General features: G+C 39.2%; 1 protein-coding gene across 1 annotated transcript in view; it reads right to left on the bottom strand.

Moving 5' to 3' along the window:
* Nucleotides 1-15608, bottom strand: part of SCN10A (sodium voltage-gated channel alpha subunit 10) — a gene marked incomplete at both ends in the record, with an annotated part of 75967 nt that extends 60359 nt beyond the window's left edge. Inside the window, 3 exons of the mRNA XM_082663514.1 lie at nt 9596-9676; nt 13627-13745; nt 15339-15608. Coding sequence (XP_082519640.1) covers nt 9596-9676; nt 13627-13745; nt 15339-15608 — 470 coding nt within the window. The remainder of the gene's footprint in view (nt 1-9595; nt 9677-13626; nt 13746-15338) is intronic.
* Nucleotides 15609-19322: the final 3714 nt, after the last annotated feature.

The raw sequence follows: 19322 nt of genomic DNA, 5'->3' as shown, positions 1-19322 counted from the left end.
AAGAGTTTAGTGATAAAATACAGAAATTAGTGATAAATATACAGAAAACTGAGCAAATGAAGAAATTAAATCCTTATTAACTCTAGAGAAAGCAAAAACATTGTGCAAAAAGGAAATGTAACCAAAGTATACTGCATGATACAGCTGTGAACAGTATTTGCTTAGCAATACTATTATTTAATCATATATGTAGTCAGACAATGTACATATTGTCTGATTATCTAACCAAAAATTATGATATAACTATATTGGGAAGAGGAGTGTGACAGAAAATGAGTGTTTGTATGTGGACCTAATCCCCTTTTCTTTCCATAACAGAAAGCTAATAGATAATATCTAATGTGGAAAAAATTTTTAAATAGTAGTCTGAGGGCTTCCCTGGTGGCGCAGTGGTTGAAAGTCCGCCTGCCGATGCAGGGGACGCGGGTTCGTGCCCCGGTCCAGGAAGATCCCACATGCCGCGGAGCGGCTGGGCCCATGAGCCATGGCCGCTGAGCCTGCGCGTCTGGAGCCTGTGCTCCGCAGCGGGAGAGGCCACAACAGTGAGAGGCCCGCGTACCGGAAAAAAAAAAAAAAAAAAAAAAAATAGTAGTCTGAGTATATTTTTAGAGCTAGAGAGGTATCAGAAGAAAGCAGTAAACAAATGGTGAGAGTGGTTGCTTCTGGAAATATGGGATTGGGGTGAGGAGATGAGAAACATGAAATTGCTGTTTTTGTTATAATCTTTATGGAGCTATGTGACCTTTTAAACCATGGATCTGTATATCTTAAATAAAAGTAAAAATTAAATTTAAAAGTGCATAGCAGTAATGTTTCTTTCCTATGTGTGAGAGGAGAAATAGTGTTTGACATCATTCACAAAGAAATCTATATCTGCCTGGGTAGCAACCTGAGCTGTCAGCTGCCATAGTTTGTTGGGTTTCCCCCCACTCTTTATGTTTTCTAAATTAGAAAATCTTAACTCAGAACTATAGGTTGTTGGGAAGCTTTGACAGATATTTTGGCCTTTCAGGTCAAATGCAGATCCAGAAATTATGGAGAGAGTTCTCTCCAAAGGCTATTTTCAGTGTTTCACCAGAGGACAAGTGTCCCAGCTTAGTGCCACTGAAAGCTAGAAGGTTAAAGTTCTCGGCTTGGGAGACAGCAGCTGATGGAGTCACATCCTCTCTCTGGTGACATTTGGCTCACAAGGTATTTCTGCATGTTCAGTTGTAGCATTTGGATGTGATTTTTAATATGCAAAGACATATCTTAAGTGTTTTTCCTGATGAATGAAGAAAAGCATTGGTACTGGGGAAAAGTCAAACTCTCAGCCACTGAGCCATTTGCACCAATGTTAAGTTTTAAGAAGTCATGATGTCTAATCATTTAAAAATTCTGATATTTAGACCCTGAAGTCAAAGATCCAGACTATTCAAAATCCTAAATGTACTCCTGAGACATGCCATGTGTATTCACAGAAATAGTCATTTTAAAAGATTTAATATCTTGCTGGAAAACACTGCAAACCTTTTCTTGCTTGCCAGCCAGAGCAATTCAGTGTAGAAAAGCATCCTGTACTCACTTGTTTCAGCCCTGTAGGCTGAAGAAACATATACTAAGTGGTCACAATCAGTTTGTGATCACAACTTCCATGATGTCCCTCAACAGCGAATCAGGGTCTGGAAGTATGCTATGGACCCTCGCTATTTTCACAAATAATGTACATACCACATTGGAAGCAACATCTTCCATTGGTATAGCGATGCTCTTCCTTGCTGACCATCTAGCTGGAGCTTCTTCAATATCAATTCAGCTATCTTTTCTTTTCTTTTTTTGCGGTACGCGGGCCTCTCACTGTTGTGGCCTCTCCCGCTGCGGAGCACAGGCTCTGGACACGCAGGCTCAGCGGCCATGGCTCACGGGCCTAGCCGCTCCGCGGCATGTGGTATCTTCCCGGACCGGGGCACGAAACCGTGTCCCCTGCATCGGCAGGCAGACTCTCAACCACTGCGCCACCAGGGAAGCCCTATCTATTCTTTTTAATTGTAGTAAAATACATATAAAATTTACCCACTTTTAAGTATACAATTCAGTGGCAATAAGTGCATTCACAAAATTGTGCAACCATAACCACTAACCATCTCCAGAACTTTTTCATCATCCCAAACAGAAACTCTGTACTCATTAAACAACTACTCCCCATTCCTCCCTCCCCTGCTCCCTGGCAACCTCTGTTCTACTTTCTGTCTCCATAAATTTGCCTATTCTAGGTACCTCACATAAGTGGAATCATACAATATTAGTCCTTTTTGTGTCTGACTAACTTTACTTAGCATAATATTTTAAAGGTTCATACATGTTGTGGCATATATCAGAATCTCATTCATTTTTCAAGCTGAATATTCTGTTGTATGCACCTACCACATTTTGTTTATCCATTTATCTGTTGATGGACATTTATCCATTTATCTGTTGATGGGACATTTGGAAACAACCTTTTGACTACAGTGAATAATACTGCTATGAACATTGGTGTAGAAGCTAACATCCCTTTTTAACTCTGTTTCATAGTTTACAAACTAATCTTTAATTAAACCAGAAATCTCATCTTTTAAAATCAGCTTCATGATAAATAGGACAAAAAGTCATTGATCACTTCTCTCTCACATATATGGTGAAACTGTACTGACAACTGATTTATTCACAATTTTATTCAACTATAAAGTACAATGTCTGCTTGTTTACATACATAAGAGTCATTGATTTTTAAATGTCAGTCACATTATAAGAAATCCAATATTTCTGATGAAGGAATTCTATCGATTATTTCTCGCTTTTTTTCCAACTACAATCTTTGCCATTGATTTTGAAGCTGGTTTCATATCGTACTGGCAAGGGTATAATTTTGCTTGTTTTTGCTATGAGGGCAAATGATGACTCTATAGTTTTCATGTCTTTCAACTTTTAACATCAAATTTTGACAATTTTGTACTGGAAATCCTTATTTTATATTTGTACTAGAGACAGTCAGTTGGTTTAAAAGTGAGGTTGATAAACTTTATTAGAAAATAATATGGAAGTTTTGGTAGCTTTCTATTATTACTTGATAAAATGTTGAGATAATAACTTAGGTACTAGAACAAAAGGCTCATTGATCCAATAAAATTTAATTATCATTATTCATTGTCATGCTCCCTGTTTTTTTATTTATTTTTTATCAGCTTTTGTGAGATTATCCACATCCATTGTCCACTTGTCTCATGACATACAGATTCAAGCTTTATGTCTGTGACAGAGTCCATTCATTACTTATAGGATTTATTTTTCTATTTTCATCACTATTGTTATATTTCTGCAAACCACTTTTGAAATGATGGTTCATTTTCTGAATTGTAATATTATGTAGTGGTAAAGATGAGAAATGCAAGTTTAACAAATGTAAATGTAATGTCATAGGACAATAAAATACATTAGTTAAGATAAAGTGCCCATGATTAATTCCATGTTAACCAGTATGAACTGTCAGTCCTTGAAGTTCATACGCTGCTCTAAAGAACACGAAAAGTCAGAAATTCTATGTAAATTACAAATAATCTTACATTTCAGATTTTTAACTTATCTGTGCATAAAATGATTGCATTGCTTTTTCTTCTGAATCGGTCACATTTTTTAGAGGCTACTGAGAGCCTTCTAGTGACCAGTAGAGATCCTTCTATTACTTATTAAGAAACGCTGCAGGGGATAGAGAGCTGAATTACTCTGCAGAACAGAGTGAGAATTTGGAGTTCTCAGGGACAAGAGAGAAAGAAGACAGTGAGGCAGAGAGATGGAAAAGCAACCCAAAGGGACAGCTTATGAGAGAAGATTATAAGTCAGCCTCATTCACCAAGATAGGTCAAATGAAGTGCTGGCAAACTGAATCTAGCATTGATTAAGCTAGAACCATTAAAAGAGATTAGCAAATTTATTAATGTAAACTACTATATTAACAGATAAAAGACTATTTGATAATCTTAATAAATATAGAAATATTGATAGAAACCAACACTCATTCAAAATGAAACTCTTAAACCAGAAGTGAAAAGAAATTCCCATAACTTGATAAGGAGTAATTATGAGAATCCCATAGTTATCATGATAATAGTGAAATACTACATGCATATTATTTAGAATCAAGAACAAAAGAAATACGCTCACTATTATAGCTTCAATTCAGCATTGTGATGAAAGTCCTGGCCAGTTCAATAAAACAGGAAAAATAAACAAGTGGTATAAGAATCATAAAGGAAGAAACAAGTTCATCATTATTTGCAGATGATATACTTGTTCAAATAGGAATTGTTAAAAGAGTTCTGCAAGGTTGCTGAATGCAAAACCAATGTACAGAAATTTAATAACATTAATTTATTTTATCAATAAAAATAAATATTCAAAAGGGCAAGCAAAATGATATATAATGTACCTAGAGATAGGATATGTAAGAACTTTATAGAAGATGTCAAATGTTATGGAGGAATATAAAAGAAGGCATATATATATTAGGAGATACAATTATATATGTCATTGTGGCAGTTCTTCCTGTGGTAATAAATAAATTCAGTGCATTTACAATCAAAGTTTCAACAGAGTTGTAAGACAAGAACTTGAAAATCTGACCCTTAAATTGATATGGAAAAGTAAAGAAACAGGAAGAACCAAGATAATTTTAAAGAAGACAAATAAGGAGGGGTGCTATGATCAACCAGGTCAAATCTTATTATAAAGCTTTTAGATTGTATGGTGTTGACTCAGGAGTGACAAATAGCTTACTAGGAAAACAGACTTGAGTATGCATGAGAATCTGGTGCATGACAGAGGTAGTAGAAGGAATCACTAGAGAAATGATAATCTACTAAAATTGGTGTTGGAATAATCTTTATGGAAAAATATGAGAAGCCTATCACATATCATACACATACACTCAAAAGTCTGGGAGGATGAATTATCTACATGTAGAAAGAAATATGACTTTTAGAAGGAAATACAGGAGAATATATTATGGAATGTTAGATAGCAGTAAAATATATATGAAATGGATACATACATACATAGTGTTTTTAAAAATTTTTTTCTTCCCTAGAAATTTTATAATTTTAGTTTGGTTTTTTTTTTTTCCCATCTAAGAGTTCTCTAAAAGAGGTTTTAAAAATTATCAAGTGGAAAGGTTTCTTTTTTTTTCTAATTTTGTTATTATTTTCTCATTTTATTGTAGTGTGATCAGAGAATATTTTCTTTATTATTTTACTTTTTGGATCTTGTTAAGGTTTTGTTGTTTAATATTGGTCAATTTGTATAGTTATTTTTCAGAGAATATAGTTTGAAAGATATTAATTAGATCTATCTTACTATGTTACTCCAGTTATCTGTATCTTTACATACTGTTTTATACATTTGATCTGTCATAGGGTTGAAAGAAATTAATTACACTTCCCTATCGCTACAATATTCTTGTCTACTTTTGTCTATTTTATTCTTGTCTTGTATATAATTTTTGGTTTATAAACATTGTTGCCACATTATTTGTTGCAAATATATACATTACTGTTTATGGATTATTTAGCATTACAAAGTGTCATTTTTGTCCTGTTTAATAATTCTTGGCCTAAATTCTACCTTCTCTGATGTTAAGATCATGCCTCCTGCTCTGTTTGCCTTTGCCTATATCTTTGCCCGTTCTTTAATTTTGACCTTTCTGTATCACTTTGAGTGGTATATTTTTTAGTCAACGTAGAGTTCAATACTGCTTTGTTATATAACATGACTTTTTTTTTTAAACAGATGAGTAAAATCCATTTATATTTATTGACATGATAGATTTATTTGATCTTTGTTTATATTACTTTGTGTTATGTTTTTTATTTATTTATTTTTGACTTCATTGGGTCTTCATTGCTGCGCGCAGGCTTTCTCTAGTTGTGGCGAGTGGGAGCTACTCTTCGTTGCGGTGCGAGGGCTTCTCATTGTGGTGGCTTCTCTTGTTGCGGAGCACGGGCTCTAGGCGAGTGGGCTTCAGTAATTGTGGCTCACGGGTTCTAGAGCGCAGGCTCAGTAGTTGTGGTGCACAAGCTTATAGTTGCTCCGTGTCATGTGGGATCTTCCCAGATGAGGGTTCGAACCTGTGTCTCCTGCATTGGCAGGCATATTCTTAACCACTGTGCCACCAGGGAAGTCCTTGTGTTATGTTTTTAATAGTTTTTAAAATATTTCATTGTCTGATATTTTTTATTTGCTTTATTTTTTTCTGTATGATTCTGAATTTAGAAGAGTTTTTATTTTAGTTCTGGTAGTTGCCTTAAAATATACATTTATAATCAAAACTATGTAATACATTGCCTTTACTATGCTATCTCTTTAAATAATATCTCTGATTGCCATTAATTCTCTTTCCTTTTCCCTCTGTTTTATCCATCATCTGAATGTATTAATAATATCTTTTTCCTGCTTACCTTTGTACTGTTAAATGTAATTATTTTTCATTCCTTGATGTATCAACTTTAAAGAGTGCTCTTTAATTTCTTGCTACTATAGAAGTGACAATAAGTGAACATCCTCTGCTCCCATGTTCTTCCCTCTTTCTAGTCCCAGTTTTTGCTATTTGTACCATGTCAACATTTTCAGGGCCTCTGGAGTTTTAGGGGGTAAAATGACTTGATCCCCATTTTTATCCCCCTCTGCAGGCACTGTCATTTAACAAGCCCTCGTCTGCTGAGTCATTTACCGTCCTCCACCCACTTTCGGTCTTCTGAGATTATTTTGACATCTTTTGTCCTCTGTGCTTTCCTTTCTACTTCTCTTTGTTCTTGTATATTTATACTGTTCTTATTCCCATGCTGTCATTTCATTGGCATTTTGAGAGGGTTGGGGTAAAACATATTCATGCTATTTTCCATATTTAACCAGAATCCCCAAATAACTCTTACTTTTGATAGAAAATGCTTTGCATTAGAAATTTAAAAGGATAGAAATTTTACATGCTATATCATCTTAGTATATATATGTGTGTGTGTGTGTGTGTGTGTATATATATATATATATATAGAGAGAGAGAGAGAGAGATAATAAACTACAATTCTAACAGCAATTTATCTACATAGTTACTGTCTTCTGACATATTTTTCAGTATTCTGCATTTAATGCAATGGCCATTTATTTTAAATTTATTTTGTTTTGAAGCTTTTCATTATGATATGTAACAAACATAATGAAAATGCACATGAAACAAAAATTAGTTGTAAAATGAACGGGTCCAGCCGCTCTGTGATATGTGGGATCTTCCCAGACCGGGGCACGAACCTGTGTCCCCTGCATCGGCAGGCGTACTCTCAACCACTGCACCACCAGGGACGCCCAGTTTTTTTTTTTTTTAACCTTCAAAAAGCTTGATGTCTTTGTCTTTCACAAAGAAATTTAGATCTTAATCCACCTAGAACTGATTTTTGTGTTTGGTGTAAAATTGGATGTTCAATGTAATTTTTCTGTTGGGATTCCTAATTCTTCAGCATCATTTACTGAAGACTGCCCTTTCCCTGCTGTTTTGCAGTGCCACTTTTGTCAGCAATTCAAGGTTTGTATGTGCATTGACCTGTTTATGGGCCAACTATTCTGTTCCACTGGTCTGACTAATCTTACACCAATGGCATACTGTTTCAATCATTAGAGCTTATAGTAAATCTTGATATCCAGTAGAGCACATTATTTTCTCCTACCTTGTTTTTCTGTCTCAAAAGTGTCTTGGCTATAATTGGCTCTTTGCATTTTCATATAAATCTTAGAGTCAGTTTGTCAAGTTATATTAAAAAAAGCCTGTTGGGAGCTTTGCTGGTGGCGCAGTGGTTGAGAGTCCACCTGCCGATGCAGGGGACACGGGTTCGTGCCCCGGTCCGGGAAGATCCCACATGCCGTGGAGTGGCTGGGCCCGTGAGCCATGGCCGCTGAGCCTGCGCGTCCGGAGACTGTGCTCTGCAACGGGAGAGGCCACAGCAGTGAGAGGCCCGTGTACCACAAAAAAAAAAAAAAAAAAAAGCCTGTTGGGATTTTGATTGGAATCACGTTAAATTTATTAGTCATTTTGGGGAGCCTTACAATATTGTGACTTTGAATCTAAGAATACAATATATCTCTCCATTTTGGGGGTTTCTGTAATATTACTAAATATTTTTATAATTTTCTTTTTAGGGATTTTACTCATACTTTGATAGTCTTATCTCTAGAAACTTGATATTTTTAACTGCCAGTGTAAATGGTATTCTTAAAAACTATTTTATTTTCTGTTTGTTGCTAGTATATATATACAATTGATTTATGTATATTAATTTGTACCTAGCTGCTTTTCTATACTCTTATTAATTCTAATAGTTTACCTCTAGATTACATTGGCTATTTTATGTACATAATTATATTATCCATAAATCATGGCATCTTTGGTACTTATTTTTTCTTTGAATTTTATTTTTTTATACAGCAGGTTCTTATTAGTTATCTATTTTATACATATTTCTTTTCTTATTCTTATACCTTTTCTTTCTCTTCCTTGCTTTACTACACTGGCTAGGATCTCCTTTACAAAGCTGAATACAACTGATGTAACAGAGATCTTTGCTTTTTTTCCTTCTGATGTCAAAGAGAAAGCTTGCTGTGTTTCACAATTAAGTATGATGTTTACTCCTTTCTTCAAAGTGGTTACCCTTTATCAGAGTACAGCAGTTCCCTTCTACTTCTACTTTTCTAAGAGTTTTTAATCATAAACAGATATCAAACTTTATCAAATGACTTTTCAGCATCAATTAATATGACCACTTTATTTTTCTTCTTTATTAATAGAAATAGAACATATTTTCTATTGTGGCATGTATTAATTTACAGTCAGCAAAAGACAAAAATTACAAAGTTGGAAAAAGAGAAAGCTCTACAAAGCTCCTGTTATTATACCAAAAATATGCCCTGCTTGAGCTGGGCAGGGGGCAACCGTCCCAGATGGTTTGGTGAAGAATGTTTTTGGAAAGCCCTCACAGTCTGAAACTACAGAGATTCTATCATTAACCCAGGGAGATAGAATAATCTCAGGAATTTTATGGTCACTTTGAGGTATACAGCCAACAGCTTCATTCATGGGTTATTTTCTGAATATGTTCAAGAACCATTTGTTCTTGGTTCTGCATCTCTTTCTCTTTCTGAGTAGGACTTCCCTCAACTGCATTCAGGTGTGCACCTAATAGGTGAGGGGGGGGAGGCAGGGGGTTCATCTGCCCTGGCCACCCCAGACCAATGAAATCAGACCCTCTGGGGCTGGGACCCAGGCATTAATATTTTTTAAATCTCCCCAGGGGATTCCAATGGGCAGCCAAGGTTGAGAACCACTCATCTATAGCTCTTTGAAGCTGAATATCATATGTGTGTTTATGAAACAAAGTCCACAGAGAAGATATCTAAGCATTGCAAAGTCAGATAGGCAATAGGATTCCACATTACCCAAATGAGACCAAGCAGGATGAATAAGAGAAAAAAGTCGCCCAGTGAAGGAACAGAAGGAGAGGACAGAAAGGAAAGGCACAAGAATGACAGCAAATCTACTCACTCCATTCTCTCTGGAAGTTCGGTTTGGGTCATGCCCACACAATTGACCAAAATAGTGATGGTTATAAATAAACTGAACCACCTGAGAGGCCTGTGTTAAGGAAAAGCTGAGAGTCACCACGTTTTCCTGAGGTCACTTCTGATCACCTTGACGCTGAATTGATTAAATCCATAACTCTTTAGCTAGGATCAACTTTATGTTCTTGTCACATAATAACAGCTGACACTGAGTGCCTACCCTCGGCTGAATACTTCGTCCACATTATTTCTAATACAACTAACCTACAGGTGGATATTATTACCTACACTTTGGAGCTAAGCAAACAGGCTGACAAAGCTTAAATATTTTTCCAAGGTCATACAGCTAGTCAACCATGGCGCTGAGATGTGGACTCAGATTGTCTGAAAATAGAACCCTGAGCAAGATGAAAAGAAACAGAATCCCTTTTCCAAAATGTCCTTCTGCCCTGACACCTGTATTTCACTATACAATATGGCCTGAAATTTCATCCTGCAAATGTCTCTTTTTTCCTAAAAGACAAGGAGAATGTAATAGCGCCTCCCTTATCCATGGTTTCATTTTCTGCAGTTTCAGTTACCTGTGGTCAATGGTGGTCTGAAAATAAGCTTTAAATTATCCACCATTCTGAGTTAATGTGATGACATTTCAGCCTTCCCACTCCCTCCCACCAGGGATCCCCAACCATTAACATTGTTTGCTTCTGACACCCAACCATCGACATCATCATGGCTCCATGATCTGGGGTCACCCAAAGCACATGCTCCTCCCTCTGACTTATCATCAGGAGGTCAATAGTAGCCTAATGTCCTGTGACAATGGCTACATCATTTGCCTCGCTTCATCTCATCACGTGGGCATTTTACCATGTCACATCATCACAAGAAGAAGAAGAGTGAATACAGTACATTAAAGAGAGACCAGGGCTTCCCTGGTGGCGCAGTGGTTGAGAGTCTGCCTGTCGATGCAGGGGACACGGGTTCGTGCCCCGGTCCGGGAAGATTCCACATGCCGCGGAGCCTCTAGGCTCGTGAGCCATGGCCACTGAGCCTGCGCATCCGGAGCCTGTGCTCCGCAACGGGAGAGGCCGCAACAGTGAGAGGCCCGTGTACCACAAAAAAAAAAAAAAAGAGAGAGAGGGACCACATTCACCTAACTTTCATTACAGTATTTTGTTATAATTGTTCTATTTTATTATTGTTGTTGTTAATCTCATACCTAATTTAATCTCTTGCTTAATTTATAAATCAAATTTTTTCATAGGTAGGTAAGTATAGGGAAAAACATATAGGGTTCAGTACTGTCTGTGGTTTCAGGCATCCACTGGGGGTTTTGGAACGTATCTACCATGGATAAGGGGGAACTACTATACTCCTAGGAAGTTAGAGATAAGGGGATGGCTACACGCTTTCATGGCAATCAGGTTCGTCAGATTGTTTTTCCAATTTAGCTGAGATCAGGCACACTGAGGAAATGGACATCTGGTTAGGAATGGAGGCAGGCACGGGGGAGTAAAATGCCGGCTCAAGGAGAAGATCCCAAACAGGATTAGGCTGTTGAGGAGAACTCTGAATAGCAAGAGGGGAGAATCTTAAAGGAGAGGTTGGGGGCAAATGCATTACAAGAAGGGGATAGAGACACTGAAAAGTAAGGTGAGTGGAAGAGGGTAAATAGATGGGGCAGAAATGTTGGTGGCGAAGTCCAAAGATAGATTTCCCCCATTGGACATTTTTCTGAATTCCTAACAATTACTTCCTAAAGAAAACGCCTGAAGATGTAAGCTTGACCTACAGAGTGAACCACTCATCTTTCATAATTTCAATTTGAGCAGAAGTATCTAAATCTATTTTAGTTTTCTGTAAATGCCTTTAATGTGCCCTGTTTTACAGTTATTTAGGAACCCATCTATTTTGAAAAGGGAAATTCTACTAATTAAACCACATTTTCCTGTTGACTTGCAATTAAATTAAGAAATGTGTTCAGGTTGGGGGGAAATGTTAACCCAAGGATTAAATTAAAATCATATCTCCAACTCCACAAACCTTTAAAGAATTATGAGATATTCTGATAATATTACTTGTGAAAACATTCAGAGCAAATTTGATTAGAATTATAATTTTGGTGAAATATTAATAATAGGAGATTGAGAATTCCATACCTTGAATAATATGTGGGGGGCTGGAGCTACAAAGTTCATGAGATTTAAATATATAAATTCAGACTTTTGTGAGAAGGAGACCCTTAACAGCTTTTCTGTCCAGCTGTGACTCCACCCAGCAATTATTTATTCATCAAATCTCAAGATAAAAGGAATATTTACTGGTTACTTGGTTCTTTAAAGGGGTTTTATTTCTAATTAGTTGTTTCTTACTTAACTAGATGTAATTCAACCAGGATGGATGAAAAGGAGTTTGTATATTTGCTGTTTTTCTTTATTTGTAATTTTTATGTAATTGTATATTAAAAAAAAAAACTATGTAGAGATGACATACTTAGAGAAAAAATTACCCTAATTCGTTTCCATTAACTGCCTACTTCCTTATTGCTGATACTGCCCTAAGCAGGACGCAGGCTGGACCTTTTAACTAGCTGTGTGACCTTGGGCAATTAATTTCATGCCTCTGAGTAACAGTAACATGTAGGATGGAGGTGCTAATCCCTTCTTCAAGGGTTTCTGTACCTATGACAGTGTTGATGCTTAGGAGGTATTTAGCAAATAGGAGACTTTTTTTTCTTTTTTTTTTCAGTACGCGGGCCTCTCACTGTTGTGGCCTCTCCCATTGTGGAGCACAGGCTCCGGACGCGCAGGCTCAGTGGCCATGGCCCATGGGGCCAGCCGCTCCGCGGCATGTGGGATCTTCCTGGACCGGGGCACGAACCCGTGTTCCCTGCATCGGCAGGCGGACTCTCAACCACTGCACCACCAAGGAAGCCCCTATTATTATTATTAAATACTCTTCTACAGCATTAGGAAAGCCGAGATTGAATTAAGAAAATATGATTCCCACTGGTTGGCCATAAAGGTAAAACATGTAAAGGGAAAATGTAATGTAGTGAGCTACCAGGTCACTGAGTGCTGTCCAGCAATCCAACAATCTACCCCAGAGTGCGAGGCAAGAGCCCTTTTACTAGACACCTGCTAAGAGGCTGGCTACCATCTGACAGGCAGCTGAGGCAAGGCTGGTCTTGCAAATCAACCTCCGAGAAACCAAGGCTGAATTTGTTATTAGGAACTTCCAATTTGGACGGTCGCTAGGGAAGATCCTTGGAAACCAAGCCAAAGTCTCTTGTTTGTTCTAGTTTGGCTTGTCTTGAAAAAAAAAAAAAGAAGAGAAAAGCTCGAGGCAGCTTCTGAAGCTACATAAAGCAATTAATTTAATACAGACATTTGACCAACGTATTTCTAACCATTACTACGTTCCTCAATGGCATGAACCTCAGACTACTGACATTTTTAACCGGCCAGTAGTTTGGGGGTAATGTGCTGTAGGCAGTACCCCATGACCAGTGGGGTCCCATTTAGACAATCTTCGCTCTGCCCGTTGCAGTCTGTTCTCTTTGCCTTCTCAAGAGTTGACTTTTTGCCAAATAAGCAATCACTCTCCAGCATGGCTAGGACACAGAATATCAACCCACACCTATCATATCTGCCCAAAGAAGCCTAGGGACCCTCTTACTGGTTATTATGTTGTGGGAAGAACAGGCCACATATGATGAGAATGTATCTGGGTGTATCAGCAATCTCCCCTTTTCAACTTGTGCATCCACACATGTGTCCAGACTGGTCTAGTTGAATCCCAGACCAGGTGTGGGTTGCATGAACACCTCCTCTGTCTTGAGACTGCTTTTGGGTGTTGAACACACTAAAAACACAAACTTTTTTTCAATTTGATGATCTCATTGTTTTAGGATTCAGTTGGAGGAAGGCTCTATTGTTAACCCCCAAAGAAGGTACATGACACAGTGGGCACCGCTTGATTCTAACGTGGAAGGAGCAACTGTGCAAAGGATATGAGTGGACAGACACTTTGATGGCTGTTCTTCTGATCAGGTTGAAAGGACTGAATAACCACAGGGCCCGAGTGGCACTAAACCGGGAAATGGTCCTCCCTTTGTTCAGCACCATAAATGTCTAAAACAAAACACAACATAAAGCTGATTCACTTTGTGTACAGCAGAAACTAACACAACATTGTAAAGCAATTATAATCCAATAAAGATGTAAAAAAAAAACCACAACAGAGGGTGGATCTCCAGTGAGAAACATGCATCCTCCTCCAGCCATGGGTTTGAGCATAAGTGAGATCATCTCAGGCTCAGGAGCAAGTAGGGCTCTGGGAACCATGGGTCAATGAGAGGCAAATGGAGGGGCAGAGAGTAAGGGAGGATCAGGGGCTAAAAGCCATATCCTCACCCTTCTAGCAAGACCCCAGGCCCTGCGGCTGACTGCATCAAGATGGGCCTCTGAGATTGCCCAGTCAACAGGCAGCTGACCCTGCAGGGTTGGTGAGATGCATCATGCCCAGGGAGAGGATTCTGGCAGCAGGGGGGTGAAGTTCTGGTTGCATTTAATTCCTCTTCTGATTAGTGGATCATCCCTGGTCTGTGATGGTCCTTCTGTTCTCTACCTCCTAGGTCTCCCCTTTTAAACCCTCTACTGGTTCCCTCCTCTGAGCATTTTGGGGGATAACAGCTCTTGGCAGGTGAGAGGAGAAAGTCATTTCAGTGCCTTTTTTATTTTCTCTACAAACCATATTTGAGATGGCTGATTCCTGCCCCTCCCAACCCCCAAACATGCACACACCACTTTTTCAGCTGTATAGAACATCCAAGATAAAATACAAACAGGGTAATTGTCATGAAACTGTTTAAACTGGTGGTTCTCAAACTTTGATTTTAGGACCCTTTTGTACTCTTGAAAATTACTGAGGACCTTAATGATCTCTTGTTAATGTTTATACCTTTTTGCTTATACCATGTGTGTGTGTATGTATATATATGTGTGTATATATGCATGTATATATATGTTTGTACATATGTGTGTGTGTGTATATATATATATATATATATATATATATATATAATATTAGAAATTTAAAAAGATAGGACCTTTTAAAACACAGGAGTATACAAGCATACATTCCAGTAGCTGTTAGACAGATGTGATCCTCCATCAATAGCCTCTATGTTAACTATTGTATGTTCACAAAAGAATGTGAGTAAAAAAGACAAATGACATCTGAGTATTACTAAGAAATAGTTTTGAACTCCTGAACCCACTAAAAGGGTTTTGGGAACCCCAGGGGTTTTGAGATCATACTTTGAGGACCACCGGTTTAAATCATCCTGATTTCGGTTCCCCTTCCCTATGCTACGTGGCAGGACAGGTACTCTCAATCCCAGCCTCAAGATCTTTGCTCCCCACTTGCATAGAAAGCCAACATCTCTGGAGATCTGAGGCCAGAACTTATCCAAGGGAATAGCCAACTTCCTCTGAAAACTCCACAGCAGTTGTCACTGCTTTTGAGGATTTGGATTTAATTAACCTCCACCGTAAACACCATAGAGATTCAAAGAGAGTATTGAGGTGAATTAGATATATTTTTCACTAACTGAGTCCAGCTGACAGCCACATCACCACGGTGCAGGAGGAATCCTGGGCTGGGTGGGACAGAGGTTTCCTCTCCCAGAGCTGAGAATGGCCATTCCGGCCAGTAGCCCTTACCCGGTGTGTGCTGTAGAAGGGGTCCAGATCCTCCAGTGGCTCCCCGACCAGCTCTGCTGGGAGCTCGCCATAGAACTTGGGCAGCTGGTTACACGCTTTCAAGTCAAGCTGGGGCCGAGTCTTCTCTTCCTGGTCCTTCTGTTTCTTGGACTTCTCTTTGGTTTTCTTTGCCTCCTGCTTAGCAGCAATTCGTTTTTCAATCTCCACCAGAGACTCTGGGGTGAATCGATGGAAGTTGGTAGTTTCCAGAGACCCAGAGGGGAATTCCATCTTCTCATTCTTCTTCAGGAAGAATTTATACTCTTATGAGAGTGGACATAACCACAGAGAGGTAACAGCCTGCCCACTGGCTCTCTCCCTCCCACCTTGCTTGCTAGAACTCTTCCCCCCCGACCCCCCACCTCTTCAGTTCCTTTCTTAACTCACACTGAGCTCCCCCAGGACCCCACTGCCCTGCAGCATTCTCGAGGGAGGCTGGTCAGTTCATCTTACTCTTACCACGCCAGGGTGGTATCTATGCTGTCCACGAGCTTCTAGTCTTTGTTCCTTCATCATTTTTGTACCCCCTGCCCCCCACCAGATCCAGCCATACTGCCCTCTCTCCTCATTTCCATGACCACGGAGTAGCAGGCACTCTCCTGCATTCATCAAAGACGTTGGTACATGATCTACTTTATCTTGGGTCTCCTCCTACTTTCTGATCACAACATTTTTTTATTGACATTTTCAATGCTTCTCCCCGTCTCTGAACTCCATTTGGACTCCCCAGGCTGCTTTCTCTTTGTCCGTGGCTGAACACTTCTTTCCATATCCAGATCAGATCCTGTGGTCCACCATTTTGACCACTCCCTTGTCCTTATCCTAAATACCCAGCCTAGGTCAGTCTAAATGAGTCTAACTCAGGTTTCTCTGAATCTGTACTGTTGAGGGGTGATGAGGAACAACAATGCCACTTAGGAATCATATGGTTTCGCTAGACAGCAGTTTCTTCTAGTCTGATATTTCAAATACTGTTTGTCTTTCCTGACTGCTATTCCCCATTTCCCCTTCCAGTAAGACAATGACCACATTGCCTACCTCACGAAGAAAACACAGTTCCTTCAACTTCATGCCCCCAAACCTCCAACTTACCTGCAATCTACACCCTTCTATCTTCCCTCCTCCTGTCACAACAGGGAGAACATCACTCCTCATTCTGGCTAAGGCCAATCTTTTCCTTCTGTTTTGGATCTTATCCCCTCACTACCTCATTTCTCTTTCCTGACTTGTCTGCTGGTTCCCTCCTATCAGCCTTTAGAGATGCTCAAGTCTCCTTCAACTTTAAAAATTTTTACTTAGTACATAGCCCATTCAGTTCTTCCCTCTTCTCTCCTCCCATTCCCTGCTGAGTTTCATAAAGGACTCATTTCCACTCACTGTCTCTGGTCATTCTTCAGTTTTAGCAGCTTAACATCTGTGTCCACTACCTCACTAAAATGCCTCCTTGCAAGGGCAGCAGAGACCTTCTTCTGCCTAAATTCAGGGAGAACTCAGTTCTTATCTTGATGGGGTTATTGGTTATTTTGACTACTTCCTCCTTCTTGAAACACAGTCTCTCCTCAACTGCTCTGACACACTCAATCTTCTTTTCCTCACTTTCTCCCATATGTGACTATGACTCTAGGGGCTCTAAATTATGCTTTTTAAAATTCTGCATAATGATAATAATAATAATAACATCGATAGCACTGATAATAACATTTACAGAGATTCACTATATTCCATATTCTGGATTAAGCAATTTGCACGCATTAACATATTAACCATCACTGTACCCTATGAGGTATTATCTCTAATATATAAATGAGAAACTAGAGTGGCAAAATTAACTTCCCCAAGATCACATAGCTAATAAGTGGCAGGACAGGTACTCTCAATCCCAGGTCTGTCTGACACCACCTCCTGAGAGCATCTCATCCATACTCATGGCTTCAGTTCTCATGTATATGCAGATGACTCCTGAGTCTTTATCTCCAGCTTTTATTATGCCCATGGGGATCAGACCCAAATTTGGCATCTCCACTTGAATGTCTACTGGGTACCTCAAACTCAACATGTCCCGAACTGTACTTATTACCATCTCTCCACCCCTTTCTAGTATCTGTCTCTCCTCTAAGACTCTCTCCCTCTGTGAATGGCCCCCAATAGCCTACTTCTGTGCTTGTCCATAACCTAGCTATCATCGTGATGTCCTTTCTATTTCATTCCCACATCCAATAAGACATCCAGTGCTGTTGATTCCATCTCCTTAGTATCTTCTCTCCATGTCTCTTTAGCTTCTCCATCATACTGGTCGTTAAATCACTGTCATCCAATGACCCCCTATGTATATTTGCTTCCCCTTTAGTCCTTTTTCATCTATTCTCCAACTGTAACCAAATGATCTTCCTAAAATGCAAATCTGGTTATATTATATTCTTATTTAAAATCCTTCTAAAGCTCCCCACAGCCCTCAGGATAACCCAAACTGTGTGCTTACCTCTCCAGCACTGTTTACCAGGCATACCATTTTTATTAGTTTCTCCTTGCGTCTGACCCATTCTTTTTCATTTTAAGACCTTTCCATGTTCTATTTCCTTTGCCTAAAATTACTCCCCCACCTTGCTTTGCCTGATTAATCCCCTCTCATTCTTTTACTGTTGGTTTTCAGATAACTCCTCCATTTCTGATCCCATATGAAGTCTCTGTTAGGCTTCCCATTTTGTGCTGCTGTAACTCACTGTGTTTTCTCTATAAACCTCTGGTTTGTAATTGCTATTTGCTTTACTACTTCTCTCACTAAATTGTAAGCTCAGTGAGGGAACACATTTATCCTGTTCAGCACTGATTCTCCAGGCCATAGCATAGTGTCTGGCATTTAGTAAATACTCGGCAGATATTTATTAAATGAATAGTGGTTTTGAGTTTTAGAAAAAAGGGAAGAGAAAGCACTGGTACTTGGATTGTGAGACCAGGGTGGGCAGAAATTGACCATATTCCAAGTTACTGGGGGGAAAATGTGGTTTCTGTTCACTAACAACTTAAGGCTGGTGTTCCTAAAATCCACCCTGATTTGGATAAAATTTGTTCTTCAAGGTGGAAGAAGAACAGTGAGGGCTGAAACCTGGAGGTCTATGGGGGTGAAGAGGTGTTGAGCATTACAGAGATGCTATAGCCAGAAAGAAGAAGAACAAAATCTGTCAGTGTCATAGAAGAGCAGGAAGAGAAGTTTTAAGAACTGCTAAGCCTTATTCTAGGGGTGGGAATGGTTTTAGTCATGGGGATTCAGGGGGAGCATGAGTAAGTACCATGGGGTGGAAAGGATGTGACTAGATTGCTTGATTTGCTGAAAGAGAGTGGCTGGGTATGGGTGTAACTACAAACATGATTAAACTAGTTATGTGGGCTACCCAAAAAGTAGAACCATGATTATAAGCTGCTTCAGGTTCTGCTTCCATGACTTGGATGCCTGGTGGAACAGCAAGCATATTATCAGGATGTCACTAGGACTGAGAATGTGGTTGGACATTTCATGGGTGGGCTGTGAATGTGACTAAGCTGGTGCTGAGAAATAGTAACCAAGCGATTGGCACATCTGAGTGAAACTGTATTGTGCATGGTGCTGAGAGTGTGGTTAGGCTCTTTAGTTAGTGTAATGAGCAACCTAGCTAGCTTTAGCACTAGCTAGGGATATTGCTAGGGTCTCTATGCTAATGGGAATATGGAATTAATTGTCCCTGTTTTGAGGGATGTGGCCATATTAGTGAAGACTTAGAGCAGTCCCTAAAGTGTCAGCATTTTAGATAGTTGGTGATACTGATATGTGTCTATCTGAGTTGTCCATTGCCCTGAAATTTTTAATTGTTAGGCATCTGATTGGAGCAACAGGGAAACTGGACATGTGAGTAAGCTATCCAGAGAAGAGATAGAATTTGAAGTAGCGATGCCACTGGGAAAGTGCAATAA

This window comes from Grampus griseus (genome assembly GCF_964374135.1).
Source record: "Grampus griseus genome assembly, chromosome: 10".
Lineage (NCBI taxonomy): Eukaryota > Metazoa > Chordata > Mammalia > Artiodactyla > Delphinidae > Grampus > Grampus griseus.
Note: the sequence above shows the minus strand (reverse complement) of the source record. Positions and strands in the feature narration are given on the sequence as shown.